Consider the following 14,844-nt stretch of genomic DNA (forward strand, 5'->3'; position numbering starts at 1 on the left):
TACGGCTCAGAGGAACCCTGACAGCAACGTTACCGTGTTGAATAATGCTTTTCTTGCAGCCACAGGACGTCGTGTTACAACTCAAACTGTGCGCGATAGGCTGTATGATGCGCAACTTCACTCCCGACGTCCATAGCGAGGCCAATCTCTGCGACCACGACAGCATACAGCGCAGTACAGACATGCCGATTGGACCGCTCAAGATTGGCATGACGTTCTCTTCAGCGATGAGTGTCGCATATGTCTTCAACGAGACAATCGTCGGAGACATGTTTGGAGGCAACCCGGTCAGGCTGAACGCCTTAGACACACGGTCAGCGAGTGCAGCAAGGTGGAGGCTCCCTGCTGTTTTGGGTGACATTATGTGGGGCCGACGTACGCCGCTGGTGGTCATGGAAGACGCCATAACGACTGTACGATACGTGAATACCATCCTCCGACCGATAGTGCAACCATATCGGCGAGGCATTAGTCTTCATGGACGACAATTCGCGCCCCCATCGTACACATCTTGTGAATGACTTCCTTCAGGATAACGACATCGCTCGACTATAGTGTCCAGCATGTTCTCAGACGTGAACCCTATAGAACATGCCTGGGATAGACTGAAAAGCCGCGCGGGATTAGCCGAGCGGTCTCAGGCGCTGCAGTCATGGACTGTGCAGCTGGTCCCGGCGGAGGTTCGAGTCTTCACTCGGGCATGGGTGTGTGTATTTGTCCTTATGATAATTTAGGTTAAGTAGTGTGTAAGCTTAGGGGCTGATGACCTTAGCAGTTAAGTCCCATAAGATTTCACACACATTTGAACATAGACTGAAAAGGGCTGTTTATCGACGACGTGACCCACCAATCACTCTGAGGGATCTACGCCGAATCGCCGCTGAGCAATGGGACAATCTGGACCAACAGTGCTTGATGAACTTGTGGATAGTGTGCAAGAGGACGTGCTACTGGGTGTTAGATGTACCGGTGTGTACAGCAATCTCTCTGAAGGTCTCGCTGTATTGTGGTACAATATGCAATGTGTGGTTTCCATGAGCAATAAAATGGCCGGGAATGATGTTTACGTTGATCTCTATTCCAATTTTCTGTACAGGTTCCGGAACTCTCGGAATCGAGGTGAGCTAAAACTTTTTTTTGATGTGTGTAAATTATTTTGAATGAATTCTTCAGACGTTCGAAAATATACACAGTTTTATGTCAATGATCTATTTCTGGTGCTCTCAAAATACTGCACTATCGTGAGCACAGAGTCTTAGACATTCTCATTACTATAAATCCAGTATTGCTAACGGTTAATTCCTCCTACCTCCTCCCCCCCCCCTCAAAAAAAAAAAAAAAAAAAAACAGTGCAGTGCGAGGCCTGAAGTATGTGCTATATGGACAAATCGCCCCTGAATCGTGAGAGCCCTTGAGCGCTCACTGACAGGGAAGCAGATTCGTAACGGTGACCTATTTTACAGTAGCCTCCGCGCCGCAGCGGGGGACGCGACCCGACCCGAAGAGCTTCCGAGCGGCCCTGTCGGCTGTGCACCTCAGTTCTACGCAAGCGCGGGCCTGCGCACGCACAGCAGAAGGAAGATGCGTGCGCACGTACACGCGGACAAGCTTACGCACGGCGGCAGAGGCGGCAGGCCCCGCCCCTGCCGGCAGCCCGCCGCGCCGGCCCGCTGCCTCCGAGCCCAGCCTGGCTAGCTAGCCTCTCTCCGCGGAGAGTATCGATCGATTGAACGGGGCTCGGCTGTGCCCGCACTGCCGCCGTGAACCGTGAGAGCAGAGTCCAGTGCCGCCGGCCGGGCGCATCCGACGCGACGTAGCGTGTGCGGCCGCTCGCGGCCAGGCGCGCCCGCACAGGTGAGCGACACACAGACCTGCACGTGTGCCTAAGCCAGTGTATAAACTCACCCTGTCCACAACCAACACCGTCCTCCACTGCAAACGCAGTGACCGTGTACAGAATGTGGCGAGTACTTTCTGATTTCTGATCTCATCGATACCGAAGTTGCTACGGCGTGAGAACGTGTCAGCCCTGAAAGGTACCTTGAGGCAATTTACCATTTATTCCTGGCCTATGAACATGCAGGAAATCGAAACACACAAATTTTGTTCGCTACACATACTGTTACCGGTATTCAACAACCACTATGAAACAAATTCCAGTTCTCGAATTTTATATATTACCAGTGTTTCCGATACGAGTGAGAAAGCGATCGTGTGGAGTGAATATTTCGAGGACTGTTATTTCTCCCGTATCGGCTACTGCAGTGGGATTTCATCCTTGCGCAACTCTGATAATACATTCGTACTCCCGCTTTCAATGTTAAAAAATCAGCACCGAGTACTTTTATCTCATCTTAGCAAATGCTGCTGGTGTCTCGCCAACACTGCAACAATATGCCAGGACGTCACTCGAGACTCTCTTCAACGTGATGTAACTAAAGCACATCAGTATTTTGATTAAATCTGTAATTGTGTGATAAGAAACACGGAAGAAGCTACAAAATCGTACCAGCTACTTCCTAGCAGAACCGTCTGCTATGCTATACCTGACACTCAGCGTGATTATTCGAAAAACGTGTAACTCTTAAGCCTCATGAATAATAGTCGTAAGTTAGAATAACACTGACTACAGTCAAATGCAGCAGATGACGACGTACGCTGTTATTAACATCAGAATCCGTTTTGCGGTGGTCGTGTGAAGGGAGATAAGAGCCGCGTCATCACGGAATACCTGTTTCTTGATTTCGTATTTGTTTCTTTTACTCTCCTCATTCTATTTCGAATGATTTATCTAGTCGAACGTGACTCCACCGGGAACGCGCTAAGTTAACGTAAGGTGTTAGTTTATTAGAAAAAAATAAGCTTACGCGGTATGTTCAGCGAATGAAATGTTTGAGAACAGAACTTTTTGAAAAGCGATGCTACGCGGGCTTCCCCTCCAGTTAATCACACAAATCAGCACTAAATTAATACTGAAGAGATACGCCACATACAATATCACCGCCAAATATCAATTTGAGTCTGTTTCATTTTGATGATTACTACACCATATGACTCAAAGATTGTAATTCTCACTGTTCCACACCTTAGTATGCGTCCAATTGACTGGCGCTGTGCGCGAGCGATTGACAAACGCCCCGAATTTATGGGACCGGAAGATATCTCTCCCTGACCAATTGTTTCGTATCAATCAACGCTTGCGCAGTGTTTTGATCTGTGACAATCGGATGGACTAACGCCGTCGCTTCCTTTCAGTAGAACTCTCTAGCAATTATGTAAAATTATAAATAAAATATTGAAACAAAACACTACGGGGAGAGTTGTCTTAGAATCATTAGAAATCCGTTTATATTATAGTACACCTTGGAACTACATAGGAAACAAGAGAGCGCCGTGTCATTTACAATCGGGCGATTTAAGACGGTCAAATTCAAGTAATTGATTCGTAATTACAATAAAGTGCTGCTGTACATTAAGTACAAGAAATAGCAATATATTCTATCATTTTCAGACAGCAGCCCTCTGTATTGAACTACATAAATTAATGTAAACTGTTTGAAATGACTCTGAATACGGGTACCGGTAGTGTGTTACGGTTTGCGGAATCTCCTTCCTCTGAGCACTACTCAAAATATCAGCCAAAAAGACGAAGTCGTCAACAGTCTGCGTCTGCGAAATTTTATACTGTTGACCCTTAATAGAAACCATAGTGGACAGAATAGGTCCACTCGTTATTAAGTAACTAATAATATTTCCATTCTAACAAGCTGAAGCGCGTGGTTTAAAAATGTAAAGATGGAAAAACAAATTATTCCTCGAGGCACTCTTTGCTTCTGTTTTCTTTCTCTCCCGCTGGGAAGCAGGTGTTGTGTGTTATTATGGAAGTTCCGTCTTATATAACTCGCAACTGTCTCTTTCAATGGAAAATTATGCTTTGCTTCAACGACACGTTAGTGCTATGGAATCACGTACCTTTCAACCTCCATCATATTTTTCTTAAAACTTAACATTAAACTTCACATTGTAGAAAATGGTATTTTCCTCTTCATTTACTTTCCCACTAAAAACAAGATTATGGGTAGCACAAACACTGGTTTTATTGGTGGAAGACATATGTAATCAGATGTAGTAAATACACCATGTTCACTTATTTTGTGGCGTAGAACTATCAGCTATCTGAAACCAAACATTCTTCATGCTAGAGGATAATCCAAAGCTAAAACCAGAAATGTACATATTTTCCTGTGAAAGATACAACAGATACTACAAAAATATTGCAAGACTCTGAAGCAATTCTTAGAGCATATTCTGCTCTTAACAATTCTTTCAGAGAAACAGAGACTATCCAAAGAAAAGCAGCGCTTTTCGTCACAAATTCGTTTAGTAAGGGAGATTCTCACAGAGATGACTATCCAGCTTCAGTGTTAGACAGTGCTAGAGAGGAGCTGTGAATCACGTAGTGGTTTATGTGAAAATTCCGAGGGTAAACGTCTCTAGAAGAGACAAACAATTTACTGCTTCCACATACATATCTCGTTTAAACACGATGAATGTAAAATTAAAGAAATTCGATTTCAGACGATATTTACCAACAGGAATCCTTCCCAGTTCATAAGGAAAAGGAAGTTATTCTGTGCAAAAATCAGTTTTTTTGCTTAATTACAGGGTGACAAAAATTGATTAATATCTCTTTTACGGAGCACATAAATTGCACAGTCTCAACGCTTTCAGTAAAAACAAGCTACTGTCTTTATTATAAAAATATCAAGATACTTTCTAATGTGTTGTGCACAAAAAAGATATTTCAGAAGACTTTGCATAGTATACATACATACATGTGAGCTGCATTGTAGACAAGTAATGAAAGTGTACTTCATAAAACTCGTGGCTTTGTCACCATATGAGACAGATTTGTAAACAGTGGTTTGAGAAGAGTCATAGTCCTTGCTGTATCTGCAGAAGGAAACAGTTCCAGGTACTGAAAGAAAGGTAGGGAACTCAGGAGAGAGGACTAAATGAAAGGGGGGGGGGGCGGTGGGGCAGCGGGAGAATGGGTGGGTGGGGAGGAGGGGGGGGGGGGGGGAGGGTAGCTGTGGCTGACCCTACTGCTGGCTGTGGAGTTCACTTTCAGTTGCACCAGCTCTACAGGCACTCATGCTTGTCTCACCAGCACCATAGTCTAAAATCTCTGTAGGTGAGTTACTACAGATGATATACATGCTCTCAATTTATATCTTTTTGGTCTTTGAAGAAGTTCCAGTCAACATTATAAGTTACCAAGGTAACTTAGAATTTGCGCCTCTACATTCAACAAAACTTGCAACTTTGAATCACTTAAAAGATAGTTGGAAACTTGTGATCTCTTACTGGGTAAAAATTTCATACCTCTCTCAAGTGTCTGTTATAACAGTATAGTATGAAGGATGGTAATCAAACTCTGAACTGGTACAGAGCTATGAATGTTGTACACAAATGGTAAGACACTTTATGAAACATATAATCTGCATCATATTGGATTATTTCAAAGTTGCTGCTACTGTCATTAGTCTATCATTTATTCTGACACAATTAAAGACCACAACATGTTAAATGAACTAATTTTAAATCATCTCTTTCCTTAGCACATCGTTGTTCCTGTTGATTTATGTTCTCCTTTTATAGATGTGCAAATTATTATTTTTTGACCACCTCTCATACTTTATTTCCATGAGATGATACCATTTCAGCCTTTACTTCTTCAACCAAAACACTCAAACTATTGCTTCAGTTTTCTTCTAGCTGCCATTTATTATTAATCTTTTCATCTCCGAGAGGCTCAGTGGCTTAACGGGAGAATGTTAGATTACAAATTCCTAGGTTCAGAGTTCAGTGTATAGAATTTTTCCTGTCTCTTATTACTTTTTTCACCTCTGGTAATTAATTTTCAATATGGAAAATACCAATTTGCACCATAGTTCGGAGTATAACTATACAGTATATCAAGCTGAGTAAGTCAGTTCAAACGTCAGAGGAAGGCAATTTCCTATCACCTCCAATAGGACTGTGCCGAGTAAAGCAGTGTGATGTTCAAACCAACCTTCTGGCTGAGGGCAGTTTTAACTTTTACCTCCCAGAAAATAACTAAAATAACATCTTGTCTGTCTCTACTATGTCTATGTCCATCCTCTGAAAATCATTGTGAAGTGCATGAAAGAGGGTCCTTCGCCTCATACCACTTAACAGTGTTTTTCCCATTTCGTTCACAACTGCAGCATGGGAAGAATCAGTGCTTAAAAACCTCTGTGCGTGCTGTAATTAGTCTAATCTTAACTCCGTGATACTTAGGGAACTGAAGTAATACCTATACTCAACACTTAAAATTGATTATTGAAACTTTGTATACTGATGTGTCAGTTTTTTCTAATATAAATTGTGTTCTGTGTATCTCAATGCAAAGAAAATCCTTTGGAGGTGAAAACAGATTGTCAAGTATTGTCAGAGAGAAGTAGCATAGCCAACATACCACCAAACAACATTTCATATCTCTGATGTAAAGGTAATTCCTTATACGAATTGTCTGAATACTGTACTTAAATTCTGGCACTTGAAATTCTTGTTAGCATTCTAGGGAATAATGTGGAATAATATCCAATCTCATGTGAGTGTCCCGTCTTATAGGCCACTCATAATATCCACATACTTTCAAAAATCTGTATTACATAGTAGAAGCTGAAAAGCCATTGGGGAAATGGCAGGATTTATTTCTTTCAAATTTTTTACAAAGTATCAGCTCCCCTGTAATCAATATTGCATTTGAAGTGCAAACACATTAAAGCTAATGACCAGCATTGTTTATATTGAAGCTAACTCTCATAAATGACAATTAATACTTGACATATAATAACAGATATAAAAATAATGTAGTTACAATAACAGTCACAGATTAGATAGTCTCCTTTTCTCTCTCATTTAGTAGTCAGTCAGCACACAGGAACAGCTTGTAACATGGTGTTGTTTACATGTCACAATACTTGAGTAAATGAACTTCAGTTCTTTGTTTATAGAAATGTAGTGTACAAAGTATCCAATTGAATATTCCATTTTTCTTCTCTTTTTGTTTCAGACAGAAATGTCATTTGTAAATTCAACACAGAACATTTTTTATGATGCCTACAACTACTATCTGTGGACACTTTCCTTATCTGGTAAGTAAATTATGATACAACTCTCACAATTTCAATCATTTGAATTTATAAAATTTTCAGTTATGCATATTGCTCTTTTCTCAATTATTACAAATGTCAGACAACATTCATTTACATCTGAAAATGTATTCATCACCATGCACGGGAATTCGAGGAGTGAAGAATCATCTGCAGATGAAGGATGAGAGGTACATAAGCACAATTGAAAGCTCTGAAAAATCATGCTAGCTTTCACACACACACACACACACACACACACACACACACACACACACACACACACACTGCCCATTTCTGTGGCTGAGGTCACAAACACATGCTTATGCAGTGGCACTCGAACCAGAGGTAAGTGGGTTCGAATCCTAGTGCTGGAAAAAAATTCACTGCCATTATTTGGCCAGCAAGGGAATGAGAGATGGTAGCATAAAGTTCCTGATCGCCAGAATTTGTGCCAGTGTCCTAGTTTAAATACCCATCCTCTCCACAGTTTCTCATAAAGTGAGGGCATGTGACACTGTTGATTGTGATCCACTCATCGGATAGGGGACGTTAAGCTCAGCAGCCTCCTTGGTGCTATTGGCAAGTAGTAGGCTATGTGCTGCCACCAGGTTTCACCCTCTCCCTTACCTCATTATCACATAGTACAAATATTACACTAATTACAATACACATACACAAAACATGCACATAGTATTACAAATACTGTAATGGAGCATGTTGCAAATAAATAAAAGAAATACACACCAAGTCAGTCTGTGGGTGCACACGTGTGTATGAACACATCTTTAAGTTGATGTGTCATCCACTCACAATTTAATAGTAGGTTAGCAGTTGTCAATTGTAAACTCTGATTGTTTATTACATATTTGTGTAAAAATTCATGAATAGTTTCACAACTTTCAGAATTATTTCCAAGTAATGTGACATAGTAATGTGTGTGTTTGGAAAGGAACTTTAATCTGTATATTGAGATTTCTTTATGGAAATGGCTAGGTGTCATTTTGTAATAGGTTTCTTCAAATCAGATGATCAGTGAAGATTAAAATGTTAATGAGCTTGTCCATCTTTATGTTTAAAAAATTCTGCACTTCACTCTTATGGCTTGGGTTGATTAACAATTTAATGGTCTTATAGGTGTATGACATCTAATGTCTTCCCATAACCAACATTAATTTTGATAAGGAATGAAAAGTAAGGAAGAAGGAAAATTAGTGTTTAACTGATGATAAGGTCATTAGAGATACAGCCAAGTTTCAGAACGAGGAAGGATATAAGCGGCATCTCTCAAAGGAACAAACCCAGTATTCACCTTCATGCTATTTGGGGAAATCAAGCAAAACCTAAATCCAAATGATGGGGGATCTGAACTGTCGTCTTCCTGAACAAGAGTCTAGTGTCTTACCAATGCACCATCTCAGTCAGTATATCTACATCTAGCATGACAACTCTGCAATTTACACTGAAGTGCCTGGTAGAGGGTGCTTTGAACCACCACCGGACTATTTCTCTACCATTCCATTTCTAACAGTGTATGGGAAAAATGAACACTTAGCTCTTTCTGTACAAGCTCTGATTTCTCTTATTTTGTTATGATTATCATTTATCCCTATGTAGGCTGGAATCAATAACATATTTCCACAGTCAGAGGAGAAAGTTAGTGATTGAAATTTTGAGAGAAATTTGGTGATTGAAATTTTGTGAGAAGATCTCACCACAACAAAAAACACCTTTGTTTTAATTATTACCATCCCAGCTTGATTACTATGTCCATGACACGAGGAGATGGTGTGTACACCATGAGTTACTCAGACAACACCCAAGATGAGTTTTGAGAGAACTCACATATCACTGAATTTGACAGCCGGAACATCAACTGGAATTCATAGCCCTGCTACTCTCTCCACTGTAGTTATAATCTGGCCTTACATGATGGACAGTCTGCAAGACACCTCAGTTATTTTTCTCCTTCTACATGTAAACTGCTAGAGATTAAGCTGAGTGAGACATATTACATATTCTCATACCTTGATATTCAGCTAAGTTCAGACACTTCCATGATCAAAATTACTGCTTTGTTCCTGCAAAGGATTGTTCATTCTAGTAATATTTTTGACAAATGTGGCTGTAGTAAGACCTGGATAATGATATGTTGCTAGTTTTTTTTTCCAAAGTTGTGATGTCTTTATGTATTTTATTTACAATAACATATATTTCTGTCACCAAAATTGCACAGATATTAATCACTAACAGAATTGAAAGCACTGTTTATAAGGAATCTGCAATCAAGAAATAATAACTATTATCTGTAGTATATCTAATCCCAAGTACAATTTTATACAACACTCTGCCTGAATGGTGTCCCTTCATCTATACTTGAGTGTCAACTGACTTTTTTTCAGAGTGCAGACTAATATTCAATTAAAAACAGAGGTGCTTGTGATACCTAATTTCAGATATCCCTCCGTGCTATATTTTCTGTCAGAAGCTGAGTGAGGGCATCACATGCTCATACTCCTTCCAGAAGCTTTAACAACAGATAGTTTGTATCATGCTCTTACGATTGCTAGGCCACCAGAATCTACCCTTATTCAGAGTTGCTTAAATAGCAGACTTCCAGATTCTCTGGACATGGAGATGACTGAATGATGTGTTAACATCAATGGCACTTGTTATGTATCTTACAGAATGTAATTATGCTCAGGTATTATGTAAAATGACAGCCACCAGCTTGTGATCTTGTGGTTAGCATTTGCTAACTCTTGATCACGGGACCCTGGCTGGGCTGGAGATTTTCTCTGCTCAGGACTGGGGGTGTTTATGGATTGTCCTTATCATCATTTCATCATCAATAACGTGCAACTTGCTGAAGTGATATCAAACAAAGACTTGCACTGCGCAGCTAAATATCCCCAATGGGGTCTCCTGGCCACTAAAGCCATATACGCACTTCATTTTATGTAAAATGACAAATATAGTAAGAACACAGATATTATGTTGTATAGCATTTCTGCTAACGAAATTATGTGATGCACCCAACACTCTCAGCTGGCAATAGCCAAGTACATTCTACACTGTCAATACCCTTTCTCCTTCTGGTCATTCCCTGTGGGGAAAAAAAACTCATTAGTCTTGTTTATTATTATTATTGTTCAGACCATATTCATTTCTTCCTGTATTTCATAACTTTTTGATCTGTCCTAAATATTCTGTTTGTACATATGAGATAAGTTACCTTAAGAGTTTGCAGCACATCCACACAAACAATTAATATACTGCATAGCCACTTACTGTTTATAAGATACATTCTCGCTTCCCACGCCCGGGTTCCCGGGTTCGATTCCCGGCGGGGTCAGGGATTTTCTCTGCCTCGTGATGACTGGGTGTTGTGTGCTGTCCTTAGGTTAGTTAGGTTTAACTAGTTCTAAGTTCTAGGGGACTGATGACCATAGGTGTTAAGTCCCATAGTGCTCAGAGCCATTTGAACCATTTGAACATAGGATACAATGAAAGATCAATCATACTGAATTCCTTCTGTAATGTTGGCTGGTGAGCTTCCTTTCCTGTAGTCATAACAGTTGTTACATTTTATGACACAAGTATAGCAAATAACACAGTGTACTGTTACTTCATTAATAAGTAAGCAGAATTTAATGATGCATTATTTCAGACCACCGCACACGAGGATGGCCACTGGTCGACTCCCCCATTCCGACTATCATATACACTGCCTTGTATTTGCTCATTGTCTGGATCGGTCCACGTTTGATGAGGAATCGAAAGCCTTTTAACCTACGATGGGCACTTGTGCCTTACAATCTAGCCATGGCTGCATTGAATTTCTACATTGCTTTTGAGGTAAGATTCAGCTTTCTTAGATACTAAACTGTGTGGCTGTGTGTGTGAATAGGTATACGCTCACTACAAAAAGTGCAGAATCTCAAAAGCTGGTGTTAACTGTTTTCTATTATGTGTTTCTGTGCACCACACACCAGAACTCTACAAGTAAGTGGTTGCCTTTCCCATATTTTATCTTTTTCTCTACCCTGGAGTTTCCATTATTGTTATTTAAAAAACATTTTGTAATGAAAGCAATGAATCACATGCTAAATTCATGTTGCCATAAAATTTTAGACATTATGATCTGTGAGAAAGTTAGACATTATGATCTGTGAGAAAGTTAGTGTTCCTTTAATGTTGGATATAAACTATAAATCACAAGAATACAAAAAGAAATTATTGATCAGATAGATATAAATGTAAATGTCCAAGAGCCAACATATGTGAAAATTTTACATATTGTGCTGGACATTCATGCACTGCACACTTTTGAGGACGAACCCAACTTTTCAGTTAACAGAAGAAAACAACATCACAGATTACCTGAATTCAAAGGTCACATTTTTAATATATGTGACAAATATTTTAAGTGAAATTAAATTGGGGAACACCTGTCTACCATTAATCTGAAGCCCAACTGACCAACCAAATTTCTACTGTATATTTCTTTCTTTAAGTGTAGTTCAGAAGATAATTACAGAAATTCATGCAAAAAGTCTTATATACTGGGAATAACTGGTACCCACTTGAAATTGCAACTGAAGGTCATTAAAAAAGTCTGACTTAGACATTGTCCAAAATTTTAAATATTTAGTGTTTCAAAAACTTAAACACATCAGAATTTAATGACTATAGGATAGTAAATCTTGGACAATAAACTCATTTCTCATGCTCTTGTCTGTTATTGTCTAACGTTTAAGCAGAAAAGATTTGAAAGAAGTTCTGGCAATCTATTTCCTCACATTTCAAATCTTAAACAAAATATTGATATGACATTCACCTGCATGTACCTTTTGTTTTGTAACGTGTCTTCACAGTCTTTATGAATAATACTCCGTTTTATCATTACAGCTCCTGTTAGCATCAATAAAACTTAGGTACAATTACTTCTGCCAACCAATTACAAGACTGAGGAGTCCAGAAGAACTGAGGGTGAGTTTCATGATGAACTATAACTTATATTCTTAGGTTGTTCTTCGGTGAACTGAAAATGTATAAGCAGCTAACATTCTTGAATGAAATTCTCACTCTACAGTGGAGTGTGCACTCTGCAGGAGAGCTTCTGTGAAGTTTGGAAGGTAGGAGATGAGGTACTGGCGGGATTGAAGCTGTGAGGATGGGGCGTGAGTCGTGCTTGGGTAGCTCAATTGGTAGAGCACTTGCCCGCGAAAGGCAAAGGTCCTGAGTTCAAGTCTTGGTCCGGCACACAGTTTTAATCTGCCAGGAAGTTTCAGCTAACATTCTTATTTTAACTGTGTAATGGACCTGAACTCTCTATCAGGCCATTGTTATTCTTACCAGATGAGACATCTAGTTCCATTCTGGAAACCAGTTTTAGCCAGTCAAAAAGTTTCTTAACAGTGTATGCTCCAGTGCAGAGTGAAAGATTGATTCCTATAATGCTGTGATATCTTTGTCTTCAAATGACTAGATAGTTTGTCTGTCTCTAGAAGAAAAGGCATTTCATGTACACCTCCTTCAGTTAGTAATTCATCCATCTAATGTTCCATGGGTCCCATCAAGAGAGATTACCTTCTGGGATGTAAAAGAAACAAAGTTTCATATTAACAAAAGGCAAGCAAATCATAGACATTTAATCCATGTATTGTGTTAGGCCGGTATTACACTATCAAATTTCTTTGTCCAATATCTTTGTCAAAGATATTTGATAGTGTAATAGAGACTTTGTCAAATGTTGTCCAATATTTGATCAAATCTAGGGCCTCGCTGTATATTTGATCAAAGAAACCACTTGTCTTCTGTTCACTGCAATGTGACATGTTACCACATGGAGCGCTAGCATCACTGCAGCGTTCTGTCGTCTGTAGTGTTTTTATAACCATTGCCGGTAAATACAATTGATGTGTGCCGACGACTACAAAATTAATAGAGATGTCTGAAGCTGATGAGGTGCTTTACAGCGTGAGGCACCCTGAATACAAAAATAGATTAAGAAGATTGGAGACCTAACATAACCCTCTCCTGTAGCAAGGAATCGGAGTGTTATAGTGAGCCTGTCTTCTGAAGATGTAGCAGTTCTTAAGTGAATATTGTGCTTTGTGATATGAGGATACACTTCATTGAGCACATACAGAAATGTATGTTCATCCATTCTTAAGTAATTGATGTACGACTTGACGTCTTCCACTGTAAGCTCACGTAACAAGTTTTGTTGAATGCTTTTATCATGCCGTCGTAAAACCCACAGCTTCACCCAGATTAGATTAGTTTTTCGTTCCATAGATCCGTGCTGAGGAGATCCTCGTGGATGTGGAACATGTCGATTTTTTTTAAGCTGAAATAACAATACTAATAGTATGAATAAATACAATACATCATTTGTTTCTATTAAAAATTTCGCCAATGGAGTAGAAGGAGTTGGCCAGTAGTAAGTCTTTCAGGCTCCTTTTAAACTGATCTTTATTTCTAACTAAATTTTTTATGTTTCCTGGCAAATTATTGAAGATGAGTGTTCCTGAGTAGTGGACCCCTTTTTGAACTGAAGTAAGTGCTTTTAAGTCCTTGTGCAGATCATTTTTGTTCCTGGTATTGTATGTATGAACTGAGTTGTTTGTTGGAAAAAGATATATATTATTTACGACAAATTTCATTAAGAAGTAAATATACTGAGAGGCAGTAGTTAGTATACCCAGTTCTTTGAAGAGGTCTGTGAATTTACTCCCCAAATAATACGTATTAGACGCTTTTGGACCTTGAAAACTTTTGTTTGACTTCAAGATTTACCCCAAAATATTATCCCATATGACATTATGGAATGAAAGTATGCAAGCTTTTTCATTTTTATGTTGCCTATGTCTGCTAACACTCGAATTGCAAATACAGATTTGTTAAGGCCTTTCTGCAGTTCTGTGGTGCGCTCCTCCCAACTGAATTTATTATCAAGTTGTAATCCCAGGACTTTTAAGACTGTCAACCTCGTATGTATGGTTCCATTCCCCCCCCCCCCCCCCCCCCCCCCACTTCTTTTCCGCATGTGCACACAATGCAATTGGAGTACGTAGAACTGCTGCGGTTAATAACAAGTTGTTGTCAGCCATCTTGAACTTTGACGAAAAATTTGATGACAGTGTAATACCCCTTGTGGCGCTACGTCAAAGATCTTTGTCAAATATATTGGATGGAATATTGGATCACGTCTTTGATCAAATCTTTGACAAAGAAATTTGATAGTGTAATACCGGCCTTAGCAACAGGTCTTAACTATTCCTGTACTGCTTAACACTGTTTATGCATATTCCAGCTAAATTTAATTTAGTAAATTAGAGAGAAATCTGCTACACTGAAAGATGTTGCCTATATCTTATTGACAGCTTACAGAACTTGTCAGTCCTTGAACCTAATGGTGCAGATAACAAGTAGGAGTAGCTCATGATATATGTTAGATGGAAAGTTGTTGAATACTTTTGTACCAGAGTACATCACTCTACTCTAAACCCTAGACAAGGAGGCAAACATGAAAATTATTTTTGTGTCTTATGTTGTGGTTATGTAGATCACAGTTCAGTTAAAACTGATTTTTCAAGCAACAGTTCAGTTTACTCATGCTGCTTGTTCCTATCTTAATCAGATTTTATTTTGAAGT

The 14,844-nt window shown here is 39.4% G+C and overlaps 1 protein-coding gene across 7 annotated transcripts in view; it reads left to right on the plus strand.

The window, feature by feature from the left end:
• Positions 1 to 1,725: 1,725 nt before the first annotated feature.
• Positions 1,726 to 14,844, plus strand: part of LOC124804628 (elongation of very long chain fatty acids protein 4-like) — a 50,671-nt gene continuing 37,552 nt past the window's right edge. The window contains exons 1-4 of one of the 7 annotated variants that reach the window (XM_047264834.1): positions 1,726 to 1,854; positions 7,103 to 7,184; positions 10,852 to 11,039; positions 12,093 to 12,173. In XM_047264834.1, the coding sequence (XP_047120790.1) occupies positions 7,109 to 7,184; positions 10,852 to 11,039; positions 12,093 to 12,173 (345 nt within the window). In that variant the 5' untranslated portion in view covers positions 1,726 to 1,854; positions 7,103 to 7,108. Of the gene's footprint in view, positions 1,855 to 1,879; positions 2,037 to 5,112; positions 5,195 to 5,266; positions 5,282 to 7,102; positions 7,185 to 10,851; positions 11,040 to 12,092; positions 12,174 to 14,844 lie in introns of those variants that run through there. The other 6 variants (XM_047264837.1, XM_047264835.1, XM_047264833.1 and 3 more) reach the window with 6 other exon arrangements.

This window comes from Schistocerca piceifrons, chromosome 7 (genome assembly GCF_021461385.2).
Source record: "Schistocerca piceifrons isolate TAMUIC-IGC-003096 chromosome 7, iqSchPice1.1, whole genome shotgun sequence".
NCBI classification, from domain to species: Eukaryota; Metazoa; Arthropoda; class Insecta; order Orthoptera; family Acrididae; genus Schistocerca; species Schistocerca piceifrons.